General features: G+C 44.7%; 1 protein-coding gene across 3 annotated transcripts in view; it reads left to right on the plus strand.

The window, feature by feature from the left end:
* The window catches only part of PIGN (phosphatidylinositol glycan anchor biosynthesis class N), a 75,247-nt gene that overhangs the window by 32,409 nt on the left and 26,439 nt on the right, over window positions 1-16,399 (plus strand). For all 3 annotated transcript variants that reach the window (XM_039910656.1, XM_039910658.1, XM_039910657.1), the window contains exons 14-20: window positions 4,134-4,212; window positions 5,254-5,436; window positions 6,313-6,452; window positions 8,408-8,507; window positions 8,607-8,699; window positions 9,771-9,862; window positions 11,994-12,102. In XM_039910656.1, the coding sequence (XP_039766590.1) occupies window positions 4,134-4,212; window positions 5,254-5,436; window positions 6,313-6,452; window positions 8,408-8,507; window positions 8,607-8,699; window positions 9,771-9,862; window positions 11,994-12,102 (796 nt within the window). The remainder of the gene's footprint in view (window positions 1-4,133; window positions 4,213-5,253; window positions 5,437-6,312; window positions 6,453-8,407; window positions 8,508-8,606; window positions 8,700-9,770; window positions 9,863-11,993; window positions 12,103-16,399) is intronic.

Genomic DNA, 16,399 nt, shown 5'->3' on the forward strand with positions numbered 1-16,399 from the left:
CAGAGAAGAACAATTAAGCTTCTGGTAGATGTAGAGTAATTAAAGAGACTTCGTACGTGATGGCATCTCGTAGTCTGATGCATCCGGCCTTGACAATTTTCAGATTTAATGACCCATTATAATGAAATGTTAGTTATATTTTTCAGGAACAAAACTTGGTTTCTAAAAGCCCCCGGAAAATCAAGTGAAATTCCTAGAACAACATACAGAGATTTTCAACTTCTCTCATTATGCCTGTTTTAAGTACTTTGCTTTTGGGTTAGTGGACGACCATATGGATTCGACTCTCGTCTAATTTGGAATTGTTTTCTCTGGGTCAGTGGAATCGCCACATTTGAAGCTAGCAAGGTCGCCCAGTCCTTTTAATATGCCCCCTTTAGGCTGCTTCCACTGGAGACAGATACCATCTGTGGTGGAAGAGTAGATGAGAGGCAAGCCTTGTATATTTCCTTTCTAGCTGTGCAGTGGAGCTAACAAGAAACCCCACAGTCTTGAGAGAGATTGAGGCTGCAGAAGTTACAGCAGGAATTAAATTGGCTAATTCATTTAAGGAGACTTGGGAAGAATATGTGGCACAAGGAAGTCTTGGCCAATCTTCAGTGTCATTATTACAGAATGGCACCGCTTACCATCGCACACGCAATAAATAGGCCCAATCGGGTGGACTTTTCTTGTGACACATTTGCAAGGAAAATTTGCCTCTGAAGTCTCCCATCTTTCATTATTAGTCACTCTCTCTACTGGATTAATTAAGATTTATTAGTGGTGAGGTTTCTCAGTCACTCTGGAAAAGCCGTTTTGGTGAGCATACAAAATGTGAGTCTGTGGACAGATGATGATAAGGTGATCCAGTCTGGGTGCTTGCAAACCACATGTCCTTCAGAGAGGGTCGTCTTCTACTTTTTCATTTTCTTCGGGCCTTTTCCGGGTGCTGTCTAAACAGAACTGTGCTGGCAAAGACGGTGAGCGTCCTTTAGTGATCGGAATCCTTAAACAGCCAGACTCGGCCCCGGGAGGCAGGTACAGGAGTTTAATTTCATCCCAGGCTTCTTCGGAGGGCTGTCCAATGTTGTTCTTTATGTAAAATGAAACGTTATGGTGTAAACACAACTTGTCAGGAATAGTCAAGGCAAGCTAATATCTCCTATGGGACTATTTCCAAGCAGAGTATGGCCCACTGGCCCACTTTTTCTGGCAAATTCTGTGGATATTGAATGAAACCGCATTTGTCCTCTTGGAGTTAAGGCACCGATATCCCTTTTCCACTTTGAAGAATAATCATAGCATCTAGGCGTCCTCATGCTGGCAGGGATCCTGGCTCACTCCCCCGATCGTCAGCAGGATTCTTTTAGTCAGTCCCCGGGTCGAAGAGAGTCTCCAGCAGGGTTTTTAAACAATGTGTGAGAGAGAGATTCCCGTAAAGTCCTTCAGAACCCACTGTAATGTTGAAAATCCCTTCCAGTTCATGATCGATGATGTGAAACTTCTAAAGGTTGAAAGTATCGTCCTTGAACGGTAATTTAGTATTGCTTGTTCTGAGCTCGGGTACCTCACTGAAGGAAGTAATGGATGTTTCTGGCTAATGACTCTGAAGGAGTTACAATTTCATTTCCACTGTCTAAATAGCAACTCTCAGTTCTGCGTGGTCACTGTCAAGTGTCAGGATGACCTCATTTTCTCTGAAGAGTAGCATGCGTGTTAATAGTATAGAGACATGTACCTTGAATAGGTAACCGGTAAATATAAAAGCATCAGGTGAGTGCTTGGTGATGATTTCCTCTGGCGTAAATGTCGTGGAGACTTTGGGACTACAAAGCTACACGAAGGAGGTGATTCTAGTACTAGGGGTTTTTGCAGGCCCACGCAAACCCCCTCGTCCCTTCCTGTCAAGTTCCCCCAGGGCCCCAGAGAGCAGCGAGTGAGTAGTTGGGCAGGGGTACGATACACATGAAACTCCCCTCCGAATTTTATTTACAATTCTATCTGTGGCTAAAGTGATCTACACGTAGTGACGACTGTTGGGGCTTAATTCTCCAATAGAGGAGCTCGAATAGACTGAATTTGCTGTGGTTGATGGAATAGCTGTCTGCTCTTAGAGGCTAAGCTTTTTATGAAAACTTGGAAAGTAAATGACTGTTCATTCTTGCAAGAAGTTCTTTGACTTTAGCTTGTGGCCCTATTAATGAGTTAACTGAGCAGGTTTTATGCTGAGGCAACTGTGCAAATGTTTTCTACATTAGATACTAAATGTCCCAAATCTGCAATACCACGGTGCTTCACTTGATTATTTACTGCAACAGTAATAATAAAAATGTAAAGTTGTTTGCTGTCTCTCTTTTTCCTTTTGATTTTCTACTCTTTGTTCTGGATGTTAGGTTATATTCAAAGTACGGCCTCCTCCCAAGGTACTCATTTGTAAAACATCTCCATTGTCCCCCAGCATTGTGTAAAATCCTCCCACATTTTTTCGGCTTAATTTTTTTTAAAGAGGAGCTGAAAACGTGCCTATCTGTGTCATCTGTGAGAGAATGATTTTTGGGTCCGACAACAGGAAAGGTCCTGGAATTTACGGACCCGTCTTCTTTCTGCAAGACATGGCAAATCAGTGTTCTCCCTTCATAACTGTTTCCCCTCTGTCTTGCACCTAGGTATGATGGTTTGCCTTGAATATGGGATTTATAGCTATCCTCACACCCTTCCCCACAAATTTAAACAATTGAACTGATTGCCTCTCCTGAGCCTTCCTACGGCTTTCAGGAATTTTGGGAGTATAAAAAGTTAAACTGAGCTTGTGTTTATCTCTATTCTAATACCCATTCCTTCATCTCCCTTTTTTCCTCCCAAATGCCTGTGCTGGGGTATTTCCTTAAGAATTTCCTTAAGTGCTATCTATTCGGCTAAAGTATTAACTGTGTTATTTTCTGGCTTTTGTTCTTTTCCTTCTCTCAAGATTCAGATTCTGCCTTGAAAGAAAGAAAATGACAAAAATTCTGTCTTATGTCTCATTATGCTATTGTTTCCACCGCCTTTGTGTGCAGGAGGTGGAAACTGCCAAGCTCTGGTATTTGCTCAATTTCCCCTTCAAGGGTGCTTTGGTGAATTTTCCAGGGAATGGGTAGGAGGAGAATGTGTATCATGTTTTAGCTGCAAATGTTGTGTGAGAAGAAGCAGCGTGGCCTACTGGAAAAAGCATGGGTCTGGGAGTCAAAAGACGTGGCTAATATCTGCTCCACTATTACTACTAATTATTATTATTGTTGTTGTTATTATTCTATGTGTCAAGCATTGTTCTAAGCACTGGGTTAGGTCCAAGTTAATCAGTTTGGACACAGTCCCTGTCTCACATGGGGCTCACAGTCTAAATAGGAGGGAGTAGGATTTAATCCCCATTTTACAGGTGAAGTAAGTAACTGAGGCCCAGAGAAATGAAATTATTTGCCCAAGGTCATAGAGCAAGCAAATGGTGAAGCCAGGATTAGAACCCAGGGTCCTCTGACTCTTTCCACTATGCTGCACTGCTTTTCTCTGTGACTTTGGGTAAGTCACTTAACTTTTCTGGACCTCAGTTTCCTCATCTTTAAAATGGGGATTCAAGACTTTTTCTTCCTCCTACTTAGATTATGAGCCCCACACGGAACAGGGACTGTTTGCGAACTGACCATCCGTATCTACCCCAGCACTTAGAACTTGGGTGCTTAACAAATACCACAATTAATATTACTATGATATTCTGCCAGAGTACTATTGCCGTGTTTAAACAGGATTTCTCAAACCATCGATCAATCAGTGGTAATTATTGAGCGCTTACTTGAGTATTGAGTATTTATGTGTAGAGCACTGTACTAAGCACTTGGGAAAGTTCAATGCAACAGAATTAGGGACACATTCTCTGCCCATAATAAGCTCCCAGTGCAGGGGGGGAGACAGGCATTAAATAAATAATTTGTCATTATTTATTAATAATTGGGGAGAATAATTGGTTGGGGGAGAATACTGATAAAAAGAATTGATCGGAACGTTTAAAAAAAAATTCCAAACCCAAATGATCTGATTTCTGACCTCTGAAAACAAAACAAAGAAAATGTTACAGTAGGGAAAAAGGAATATAATTTAAGCCTTCATGTTTTGTATAGGTCACTTTCTGATTCCAAACAGTTGGACATTTTGAGAAAAGCCAGATCTTACATGAAGCAGGAGAAGTATAATGAAACTGTAAGTTTATCTTGACAAATTCGTGTTGCCATTTCGGTTTTCCTTTTTTCATCTTTTCTTTCCTATAATACTTGGTTTTCTTTTGTTAACTTGTTTGAACTTTAAAATGGAACAATCCTACTTTGTCTTCAAAAAATCAAACTTCTCTGCATTTATTTCTAAAGAGTAATGGGCATTGCATTTTGGAACAAGTCAGTTTCTCAATTCATTTGATGTGATTGCTTGTGTGTAAATACATGGTTAAGTTAATCTTCACCTACAACATGGAAAAATGAAAGATGAAATTCAGATCCCCCAAAATTCTGAGACTACTGCCATTTGATTATTTGCTGTCATCAGGCATTGTTCTGATTAGTGAACATTCACTCTTTTTTTTTAAATTTAAAGACTCAAGCACTTTATAGTACAGTGGGCTTTACAGGGTCAAATTTATTATATTTTAGACTTTTCACTGTTCCTTATAATCCCTTATTGGGGCATCAAAAACAATAAAGTGCTGCCAAGAGCTTAAGTACAAGGTTATACTGAACAATTAGGGAATACCAGGTGCTCCTTCTCTACCATGTTCAATGAATTCATTTGACTACTCTTATCAATCAGTTGTATTTATTGAGTGCTCACTGTGTGCAGAGCACTGCATTAAGAGCTTGGGAGAGTACAGTAAGCTCTGCATTTCTTTTCTCCTCTTCCCCAAATTATTTTCCCTGATTAAGTCGTCATTTCCTATAGTACCTCCCCTCTGCATCAACAGATCTGTTGCCCTTAAACACCCGATATTCCCACACCTCAGTCCCTCAGCACTTATCTCCGTATCCTTCACTCTGCCATTTCCCCCATCTAAAATTTACGTGGATATCTGCCTCCCGTCTAGACCGTAAACTCCGTGAGGACAGGGATTGTGTCTATCAGCTCTATCGTAATGTACTTTCCTAAGTGCATAGATTGCATAAACTTAGTTTGTATTATTTTCAGCCGCTTCGGATTCCCTCCTTTTAGATTGTGCCTTCGGTAACAGCCTTACGTGTCCTTTTCGCTCCACAGATCTCCCTTTGCAAGATGTTAATTGACCTGGCGCTGGAAGGCTTAAACTATTACCACACTTACGACAGACTCTTCTTGGGCGTTAGTGTTGTAATGGGGTTTGTCGGTTGGACGTCTTTTGCCACTCTGATCATAATCAAGTTCCACTCCAATCTGGTCACTTGTGTTGTGGCAAGAACTAAGGTAGGTACACCATCGTCGTCATCAGTATTTACTGAGCTCCTGCTACGTGTAGAATACTGTCCTAGGCACGTGGGAGAGCAGAGCAAAAAAAAAATAAGCACAATTAAATTAAACCCATCGACAGGATTTAGGAGGGACCACAGTCCAGGGATCCAACCATTTAAGTTGTGCCGGTGGGACGAGAACCGATTGCATAGAGAGGGATGGATGGGCTTTTCAGCACCCACACGTTTTCCACTTCTGCAATCTCTGCAGCTAACTCCTTTTCACGGACCCGTGATAAACGAAAAAAAGAATGCTAGGTTTTTGTATTCATTGGGTTTGTCTTTGTTTCTTGGGAAATCCTATAGGTTGGTTTAGCTGCGTTCCTCTGACTAGGGAAGCTTTTGTGGGAAGGTGGGAGGGGCCAGCCATCTTGTAAACTTTATAATTGCCCTGGCAGTGAAGAGAAACCAACTGCTAGGTGAGCTGGGAAGGTTAACCAGCTCTGAAAGCTAGGAGTACCCCATTAAAAGAAGATGTCTGTGAATAATTCCCTTGTTTTTTTAATAACTGTTGATTCATTTGAGAATTCGGAGGTGCAGATTTAGGATATAAGGATTGAGATGAGAGCTTTTTAGAATGGGCTTTCATTGAGATAATTTTGGGTAATGCAGGCAGGCAAAGATCGGTTGGCTCCTTCGGTCTTAATCCATGACTGTCTCCTGAGCCGGAACAGATGAACCCCAGTAGTTGCCGAACCCAAAACACAGAGATCCCGGGGTCAGAACCTTTCCGTGAGTCTGTATTCTAACAGGCGAGAAATGCAGTTTTTGGTTGGAGTTTACAAGATAGACTTACCTAGTAAGGGTTTTTTACAGCTCGTTTGCTTTGCAGAAACCAACTGTTCTTCTGCCATGGGGCTTTGCAGCTCTTGGAGTTTCAATAGCGTTTTTCCTGCTGATTCAATCCTGTCCCTGGACTTATTACGTATACTGCTTGTCACCAGTGCCAATATGGTATGCAGTTCTGCGAGAGTAAGTGAAATGTCGGGCGCCTTCCTTAAATGCTTTCTTTTTCTCCTTATTTATTAGCCGCCTAGTCTACTAGAGCGCTGTTCCAGAATTGCTGCGAAGCATGCACAGTAGGGTCAGCATAGCACTTTATGAGTCCCATAATGATGATGAAGATGATGATGGTTATTGTGGTATTTGTAAACTGCTTACTGTGTGTCAAGAACTCTTCTAAGCACCGGGATAGGTACAGGTTAACTGAATGGGGCACAGTCTTTATTCCAGATCTCACAGTCTCAGATTAGGCACTGAACCCCCGTTTTAAAGATGAGGAGTCTGTGGCACCGAGAAGTTAAGTGACTTGCCCAGGGTCACACAGCGGGCAACTGGCAGAGCCCGAATTGGAACCCAGCTCCTCTGACTCCTAGGCCCGTGCTCTTTCCACTAGGCCACGCCGCTCCAATGATCCAGAAGAGGTAATCCCTCTCCTTCCAAAAAATACCTACCTCATTTCTAGGGACTAACTTTGGGCCCTAGGAAAGCAATCTGCCTAGCGTCCTGATGCCTCTCCTGCTTAGCCATTCCTGAAACCCACGCTCAGAAATTCCAGGCTCAGTTAAGCGTAGCACGGCGTCGTGTCAGGTGCCGGGAGCATTTAGACATGGGGACGGATGGTGAGGCTCAACCTGGCGAGGCAGCTGGAAGGCGTACCGTAGGGCGGGAGGGGTTCGCTGCGGGTCGAAACCAGATGACCACCTCCCAAGAACACCGGAACCCCCAGCTGCCCATCCTTCCCTTTCCAAATCGATGTGCCCCTTGCCCGAAGGACCTGGGTTCTATTGCTGGCTCTGCCACTTGTCTATTGATTAGCCTTGGGTAAGTCACTTCACTTCTCTGTGCCTTAGTTACCTGATCTGTAAAATGGGGATTAAGACTGTGAACTCGATATGGAACAGGGCCGTGTCCAACCCGATTTTGTTATATCCACCCCGGCGCTTAGTACATCGCCCAGCAACCAGTTATTGTTGAGGGAACGACCTCATTCCGCATGGGCATTGTGGAGAAAGGCTGTCCTGTTCTTTCTGCTTGCTCCTTTAGGGAAGCGTTCATGGTGAAAGAACTGGTCCAGCCCTAGGCTCAGGCCGGAGGGATCCCCTGCCCTTTTCTCACATCCCTTTTTAATGGGTCAGTGTCTATAAGCAGGTCTAGTCAGGAAGTAAAACATATAGAGTCAAAAGTACCTTCACAGATTAGCTTATTCCATGGATATATTTTTGGTGGGCAAACCATGGGACTTGGCTTTTTTTCCTCATCGAAACTTTGTTCAGTGAAATCAGTTTTGTGCCTCTGTCTAGGGCTTGTTCATTGTCGACATGGATTTACACGCTGACTGACTGACTGCTGACTGCCGTTATTCGTGTAACATGCTGGCAGCCATATTGGCCTCAATCAGCTCTCGCCTTTGTTTGGGGAGTACTGATTAGACCAGATGATGGGAACCTACTTAACGATGGGCATGAGTTGCGCGGTAATTAAAGCCAGTGGACTTGTGAACACTTCCTTTAGCAAACAGTGGTTGAGCTCGATCCCTAGCCGGTGACTAAAATTCACCGTCGTCCGCCTGGCTTATCGGGAGTGGGTGCTTCTTTGTGGTGGATTTTTGTCCATTTTGTTTCCTGCAGAGTGAAATACAGCTTCAGAAATCAGATGAGCACGCTTCACACTCAGTAAATAGCTTTGGTGAATTAAGTGATTGATGACTCCCCAAGTCAGGTTGAAACTTTGTTTAGGCAGAAAGTTCCATGTGGACCGAAGCCAGCTGTGGAAAAATTCAGCTAGAATTATTAGATTTTTAAACCAGGTATTAGTTGAGGTTTTGGTTTCTTTTCTTATCAGGTTTCTGATTTTAGAACATAGCTTTCATGACGTGATGCGATCTAATTTATTCTCTAAATATTTTATGTAATCTTCTCAAACAGATTCCATGTTATTCAAGACCTTATCACATCGTTGTTGACCTTTTCTGTGAGTCATTCTGTTGGATTTCTAATAGTCTTCGCCCTTGGAATTGAAATATTAGTAAGTGAAGCCCTATTGCCAAATTTCAAACTCGTCCAATAAATGAGACCGATATTAAATGACCTATTTTCTCATTTCTTCTGTGGCGTGTCTTGCTAGGTTCTCAGCTTTTTCTACCGCTCTATGCTCACGGTCGGTTTGATCGCACTTGCCGCCTGGCCCTTTTTTACCCAACTCTGGACTCGAGCACAGGTATCGTATCTATGGAGAACTGACCGTCAGTTTGCGGTGCCCTTTCTTCCACTCCTCTGGGATGGGAGCGGCATGGCAAGCCATACTGAAGCGTATCGGGAAGCAGCATGACCTAGTGGGTAGAGTACAGGTGTGGGAGTCAGAAGGGCCTGGGTTCTAATCCCAGCTCTGCCACTTATCAACCTTGGGCAAGTCACTTCTCTGTGCCTCAGTTACTTCATCTCTAACATGGGGATTAAGACTGTGAGCCCTCTGTGGGACAAGGACCGCGTCCACCCTGCTTGGCCTGTATCTACCCCAGTGCTTAGAACAGTGCTCGATTTACAGAAAGTGCTTAACAAATACCGTCGTAGTGAGTATGATATCTACAGATATAACATCTCTCAGTTCACATGGAGGGGGGGAGTTCTGCTCTATTTAAAATGAATATTGCAAAGTAGTACTTTACTATTACTGCTGTGACTAAGATTACCTTGAATCAATGTATTTCTCAGTCGCTGTTTTATCGCCTGATTATTCTTGACCACATTCTGAGAGGTGACAGGTTTGCAGATGATGAAGGCAAAGCATAGAAAGAGGAGCTGACTTGCTCAAGGTCGGACATCAGGTCAGCGGTAGATGGGACTAGAACCTACGTCCCCCGACTCCCAGCCCAGGACGTCTTCCATTACCTCCTAAATGAAATTATTGTCGTAGACTCCCAGTTACGAAGCTCCTACACTGAACATGAAGAGATTGGAAGGCATAGGAAGAAAGAATGAAAATTCCAAATCACATTACATTTAACCCCAGCATCTGTTTCCAAAGCAGTTATTGCTTTTGACTCCCGGGCGGAATCGATTCCATCATTAGCTTGCCCAGATTTCTAATCGGCAGTTCCTAAAGGTTTATCCGAGCCTTGTTCTATTTTCTGAAATGCTTGCAGTAATGAATTCTGTGTGAAAAGGATAAATTCAAGTCACAGTGTCGGAGAGCCAAACACGGTCCACGGCTCAACCCCCGTGGCCTGCACAGCCACTTTGGCTTCCGAGGGACGGATCCGTAGAAATTATTTTCTTTCTTTTGTTTCAGAGAACCTCACTGAGCTGGGCTTTTTTCTGTCTGCTTCTGGCAGTGTTTCCCCTGATGCCTGTTGTGGGACGAGAGCCAGCTGTATTCCTAGTGTAAGAGCCTCATTTTCTTTTCTGTAAATTATAGTTCCTTTCCCATTCGGTGCCACCAGACAGATTGGAACTGAATGCGTACATGTGTATAGAAGTACTCACCTAGAGCTACCTGGAATGAAAGATCCCAGAGCAACTCAGAGGAGTGAACAATCCCCCCCCTCCTCCCCCCCCCACATTTAAACCAGTTGACTCGGGCGTCTCTCTTGGTCCCGGGCCGAGGTGACTTGGCAGAGTGGGTAACCCTCGGGAGCGACTTGTCATATGGTCGCTAAATGGCTCTTTCTCTAATGGATGGTAGCGCGACCCAGAGTATTAAAAAACAAAAAAAAATCCCCAAATCAGAAGAGGCCCACAGGAACCCAAAAATCTCTTTTCAATATGGACGGTGTTTCAAATCTCACGCTTTCAGACTGTGCTGTGATGCTGGAGCGTGCAAATATTTCTTGATGAATTATTCATAGAGGACAGCACCTCCCTTCCCTTAATCACTCTGCCACCTTTGCAGAATTTCCAGGGCAGTAAAAAAAACAGGGCGGGTGGTTTTGTTTTGTTTTTTTAATGAAGGGGAAGGAGTTCCAGGTCAGCGAGAGTCCAGCATTATTGTCGCAGTTGGGCTAGACAATAGAAAAGCCTCTGGGGTCAGTCCAGATAGGCTAAGTCACTTGGCCTGCCCTTTCCCGGAGATTCTGATGAAAAATTCCCGCTGCCGTTCTGGGCCTAAGACAAGTTAGCCAAGTCACAAAGCCAGCAGAAAATCCCCTTGGTTCTACCCCACAGGATAAAAGGAGGGAGTTTACGGCCCGGATTAATCACCTGCTAGCCCGGGCCTATTCCAGAGGACTTCCCCGATGCCATCCGGATCGCGTTTAAATGCATCCCACGTGACGCGATCTTTGTGAGGATCACCAAAAGGATTTGACAGACTCGAAAGAACACGACCCCGCTCGGGGTCTGGTGGAGGTGTCGGCTGCCACTGGCACGTGGCTGTGGGGAAGAGAGGGGAAAGGTCTCGTCCGGGGTCGTCAGAATCCCCTCTCTGTCACTCCCGTGAGTTGTTTGGGAGTGGGGGCGGTGGCCGTGGAGCAGGAGAGAGCGAGAGCGGGTGCGCTGGGGAAGGGAACGAGTAGTTGCCCATCTAGCACTTCCCTCACCCCCAGCTCGGGCTCAGGTGGGAGCTGTGGTTGAGCTAAGTATGCGAGGGAAGTGTGATTGTGCCGGAGAGAGCCACAAGGCCTCATTCCTGTTACTGCTAACCAGTTATTGCTCATTAGGCTTTTTGTGTTATGGGAAGGCAATTTCAGAATGCACAAGACTCACATTTTGCAAGTTCCACCTGGGGCTAATTCCATTTCGGACCTCACGGTGCCCTCAGCTTCACTTTGTCCCACAAAACTCCCTTCAGACCTGGGCCGAGCTTTGGATGTGGCCCTCCTGCCTCACTTCCACAACTCAAGCTGCTCCCCGGTTGTCCCGTCTCCTCGGGTCTGCTCTCTCCTGGCTATGAGCAGCTGGCCCCGCTCAGGACTGGACATTCTGTCCCCTCCACATAGTCATTTGTAAAGAATGAGAAGGTTGTAAAATTTATTAAGTCTCTTAGGCAGCAATCCCCCTAACGCATAATGCTGAACTGAACTGCAAGTAGAAACGCACAAACCTGTACAATTGACAGCGGGGTAATAGAGTTAAGTGATTAGAAAAGCCGTAAGAATTCTAAGTTGCTATCCTTAGAGTTCATCCTGACAAAACTGAGTTCCAAAAAATAATTCACAGAAAAGGAAAAAATGGAGGAAAATCACAGTTTTTATGAAGAAGCAGCTTTAAGAGAAAGCCTATTTTGAGTATGGCTCAAGATAGACATTTGAGACTTTAAAAAATGCTTAAAAAGTAATGTTGTTTTCCATTTTTCTTTGAGTCCCCATAGAACTTTTTAAAAAGATCAGTCGTTAGTATTTGAGTGTTTTTCCTCCGTGCAGACCTCTCTACCGAGTCCTTGGGAGAGTACAACAGAATTAGTAGACGGGATCCCTGCCTGCAGGGAGTTTACAGTTAAGTCGGGGAGGCAGGCACTAAAATAAAGTACAGGTAGGATAAGGAATAGAGTCTCAAAGTATGTCTCTCTTTCCAACAGCACAGGAGCCGGACTCTCCGTTGCCTTGATATCCCTGTTATCTGTGGCATCTCTTTGGAAAAGCAGGAATAAATATGTTCACGAGGATTTGACATTGCACTTTTGTCAGGTCAGTTCCTAGCTTTTAACATGGGATTATTATTCCAGAACACTCTCTAGAAACATATTTTTGGAAGACAGAAAATTGTCTCTATATACTCAATGGCGCATCCAAGAACAGTGCTTCACACACAGTGAGCACTTAACAAATACCGTTATCATTATCATTACTATAAATCTTTTTGTCACCCGTGCATACACATGTGGTATGGGGATTTCGTTAGCTCCCGTTGAAAGAACCACATTGTTCCCTCAATTCCTGTGTCGCAGGACTACTGAAGTTCCTGCTGGCCTGCATGCTGATGAAGATTGAATTGAAATGTCTACCCTCAAGGGATTATCTTTTTCCTTTTTCCTTTTTGTTTTCTGGCTTGAATTTGAAAAATAACTTGAGTCTAGCTAACCTAGTTCTTTCGTCTGGAATCAGCACCAGAAAGACAGGGTATGTGCAGAATATGCTTAGGATAGGAGGTGTCAGCCCAGCTGAACATTTCATTCATTCAATAGTATTTATTGAGCGCTTACTATGTGCAGAGCACTGTACTAAGCGCTTGGGATGAACAAGTCGGCAACAGATAGAGACAGTCCCTGCCGTTTGACGGGCTTACAGTCTAATCGGGGGAGACGGACAGACAAGAACAATGGCACTAAACAGCGTCAAGGGGAAGAACATCTCGTAAAAACAATGGCAACTAAATAGAATCAAGGCGATGTACAATTCATTAACAAAATAAATAGGGTAACGAAAATATATACAGTCGAGCGGACGGGTACAGTGCTGTGGGGATGGGAAGGGAGAGGTGGAGGAGCAGAGGGAAAAGGGGAAAATGAGGCTTTAGCTGCGGAGAGGTAAAGGGGGGATGGCAGAGGGAGTAGAGGGGGAAGAGGAGCTCAGTCTGGGAAGGCCTCTTGGAGGAGGTGATTTTTAAGTAAGGTTTTGAAGAGGGAAAGAGAATCAGTTTGGCGGAGGTGAGGAGGGAGGGCGTTCCGGGACCGCGGGAGGACGTGACCCAGGGGTCGACGGCGGGATAGGCGAGACCGAGGGACGGCGAGGAGGTGGGCGGCAGAGGAGCGGAGCGTGCGGGGTGGGCGGTAGAAAGAGAGAAGGGAGGAGAGGTAGGAAGGGGCAAGGTGATGGAGAGCCTTGAAGCCTAGAGTGAGGAGTTTTTGTTTGGAGCGGAGGTCGATAGGCAACCACTGGAGTTGTTTAAGAAGGGGAGTGACATGCCCAGATCGTTTCTGCAGGAAGATGAGCCGGGCAGCGGAGTGAAGAATAGACCGGAGCGGGGCGAGAGAGGAGGAAGGGAGGTCAGAGAGAAGGCTGACACAGTAGTCTAGCCGGGATATAACGATATATTTCTTTCTCCCGTTATAGAAAGATCACCAAACATAAATAACGGGGGGCTTCCTGATGCCTTGTCTGCCCGCCCCGTGTCTCGATCATTTTGGCCGATTTCAAACATTGCTTTTCGGAAATCCTCTTTCACTGACTGCACAGGGATTTTATAGTCTACGGGCAATAATTTGCTGATTCTGGAATCTGTCATTTTTGTAAACGTAAAGCACTTTAGCATTGTTTTTCAGACTGAAGGAATTTTGTTAAATACATAGGCGTGATTTTGAAGGGGAAAGAGGAGGGTGCAGCAGGGCAGATCCCTAACTATGACGAAGGTTGTCGAGGAAAAATGTGCCCAGTTATAGATTTTATCTAGATCGTCGTGATAGTGAAACTGTGCTTCTGTAGCCACGGTACTCTATTGCACTTTTTGCCGTTATCATTGTCCCTATCTATATTGTTGCTTTTGTGTTTTTATTGTTCTCTCTTTTATTACGGATCCATCGCCAACCCTTCTCCTCCCCTTATTTGTATATTGGGAGTGCCTTGGAGGCCGAGGACCAGGCCTAATTCTCCATCTTGGTTTTTTTTTTTTTTAACCAGTGTTTGGTAGAGCGCTTTGCAAACAGTAGGCGCTTAATGCTCAATGATATTTATAAACGGATTCCCTTCTCCGACAGAACTACTAGATTTCTGTCACGAAGCTCCGTGGCATCCGATCGCTTAGATGGTTTTCGATACGTTGACTGTAGGGCCCACAAGAGTTTCAAGTACCTCAGAGTGGTCATTCCTGCTTTTGGCACCTCCCATAGACCTCGCTGTCCCACGGGGACATAACCCGTGAGAGGGCAGTGATTAGGCCTGTGGCACATTCATGATCGGTCTTTGATTCGGCAGGTGGGAGTTGGTGCTGATAAATATTACATTCACTTTGCAGGAGAAGACTGCTGAACTTTCTATCCCCAGGTGGTTCGGGCACTCCTTTCCACACTGTGGCGTTGATACCCAGCTGGGTGGCAAAGTGCACTATGGCCATCGGATTCCCAGATGTCGGCTGCCCTTCTAGGATTTTTCTCTTCTCTAACGGAACTCTAATTTCCAGCTTATATAACCCTATTAGTTGCTTCTAGTGTCCCTCTTCCTGACAAAGGCAAAACAGATCACCTAAGAAGCAGCGTAGCCTAGTGGAAAGAGCATGGGCCAGGGAGTCAGAGGTCCTGGGTTCTAATCAGAATCTACATTCATCTGCTGTGTGTCCTTGGCCAGGTCTCTTAATTTCTCCATAAAATGGGGGTAAATCCTTCTCCCTCCTCCCTAAACCGTGAGCCCCATCTGAAGCGGGGACTGTCCAACCTGATTATCTTGTAACTACCCCGGGCCTTAGTACAATAATTGACACAGAGTAAGTGCTTACCGAGCACCACTGAAAAAATAAAAAATAACCCCAAATCACCCAACCACCCATAAGCGGTGTCCTCCGGTAGTTAATAGTGCCAGGTCTTGTGGAAGAGGAGTGAACAGAGGATCGTCAGCGGCACAAAGGTCAGCCTGTCCAGCAGAAATCAGAAAGGAAGGATGAAGGGGGGAGCACGCAACTGCCTTGGAGCAGAGGCTTCCTTCCAGAAGATTGAGACCTTAAGGAGGAGGATCAAAAGCAGAACTAGGCGCCTTGTGCAAGACAGGCAACAGAACGGCAAATAGCAGTCTTTACCTGCACGTGAGACATCGTCAGTGCCGCCTCAGTGTAATCAGCCACACCCACCCGCACACACCGATAATAGCTCCAGTTGCATAAATTTCCTCCCCAAATCTGCCCAGGAAACCCCAAAGCCTTTCCCTATAAGCACTTGATATTCACCCTTCCGTCAGCCCCATGGCACGTATGTACCTACCTGTAATGTTTTTATTTAATAACAAAAATAATAATAATGTCGGTATTTGTTAAGTGCTTTCTATGTGCAGAGCACTGTTCTAAGCGCTAGGGTAGATACAGGGTCATCAGGTCGTCCCACGTGAGGCTCACGGTCTTCATCCCCATTTTACAGATGAGGTAACTGAAGCACCGAGAACTGAAGTGACTTGCCCACGGTCACACGGCTGACAAGAGGCAGAGCTGGGATGCGAACCCATGACCTCTGACTCCCAAGCCTGGGCTCTTTCCACTGAGCCAATGTCTGTCCCCCCTCTAGACTATAAGCTAGTTGTGGGTATCTACCAACTCTTATATGGTACCCTCCCAAGCGCATTGTAAGTGCTCAGTAAATATCATTGATCGACTGATGTAAAAGGAAATGACAGCTGTTGAAAGATTTGGTTTAGTTTTGCTGTTGCCTTCTATGTTCGTCCTTAAAAGAAAAAAGTCACACCTGGAATAGCTCCGTTGAACTACAAATGGTGTTACAAGCAAAAGTCTGACTCTCATCGTCTTTTGTCTCTAGGAAGAAATTCTTTTGAAATTCTAGTAGGTGCTCTTTTTCTTCATCAGATGCAATGCAAATACTGTTCAGAGCTACTGATTTAAATATTATTTTTCATCCATTGTCCGAATTCAAGCTCGTACAGAGAGCTAATGTTAAATGCATGCTTTCTGAAAAATGACTCTCTTGGAGGAGAGCAGTGCACTTGCTGACCCAATAAGCTGGTTGGCATCTAGTAATACCAATGCCAATAATAATAATAATAGTAATGCCGTCAGTGATATGATATGATCAGTGAGTACTAGAATACAATATAACCAAGTTGGTAGACATGTTCCCCGTCCCCAAGGAGCTCACATTCTAGAGTGGGAGACACTCCCTCTTGCTATATCACAGGAACTTTCCGAGAATAAAAGGAGATCGCTGACGTTAGATCAGGATTGTACATTCCAAGAGCTTAGTACGGTGCTCTGTTCATAGTCAGCGCTCAATAAGTACGATTGAATGAATGATTAGCAATTCCTTTCATTAATTCTGGAGACGGAGCCTCAGGA

Source organism: Ornithorhynchus anatinus, chromosome X3 (assembly GCF_004115215.2).
Source record: "Ornithorhynchus anatinus isolate Pmale09 chromosome X3, mOrnAna1.pri.v4, whole genome shotgun sequence".
Taxonomy (NCBI): domain Eukaryota; kingdom Metazoa; phylum Chordata; class Mammalia; order Monotremata; family Ornithorhynchidae; genus Ornithorhynchus; species Ornithorhynchus anatinus.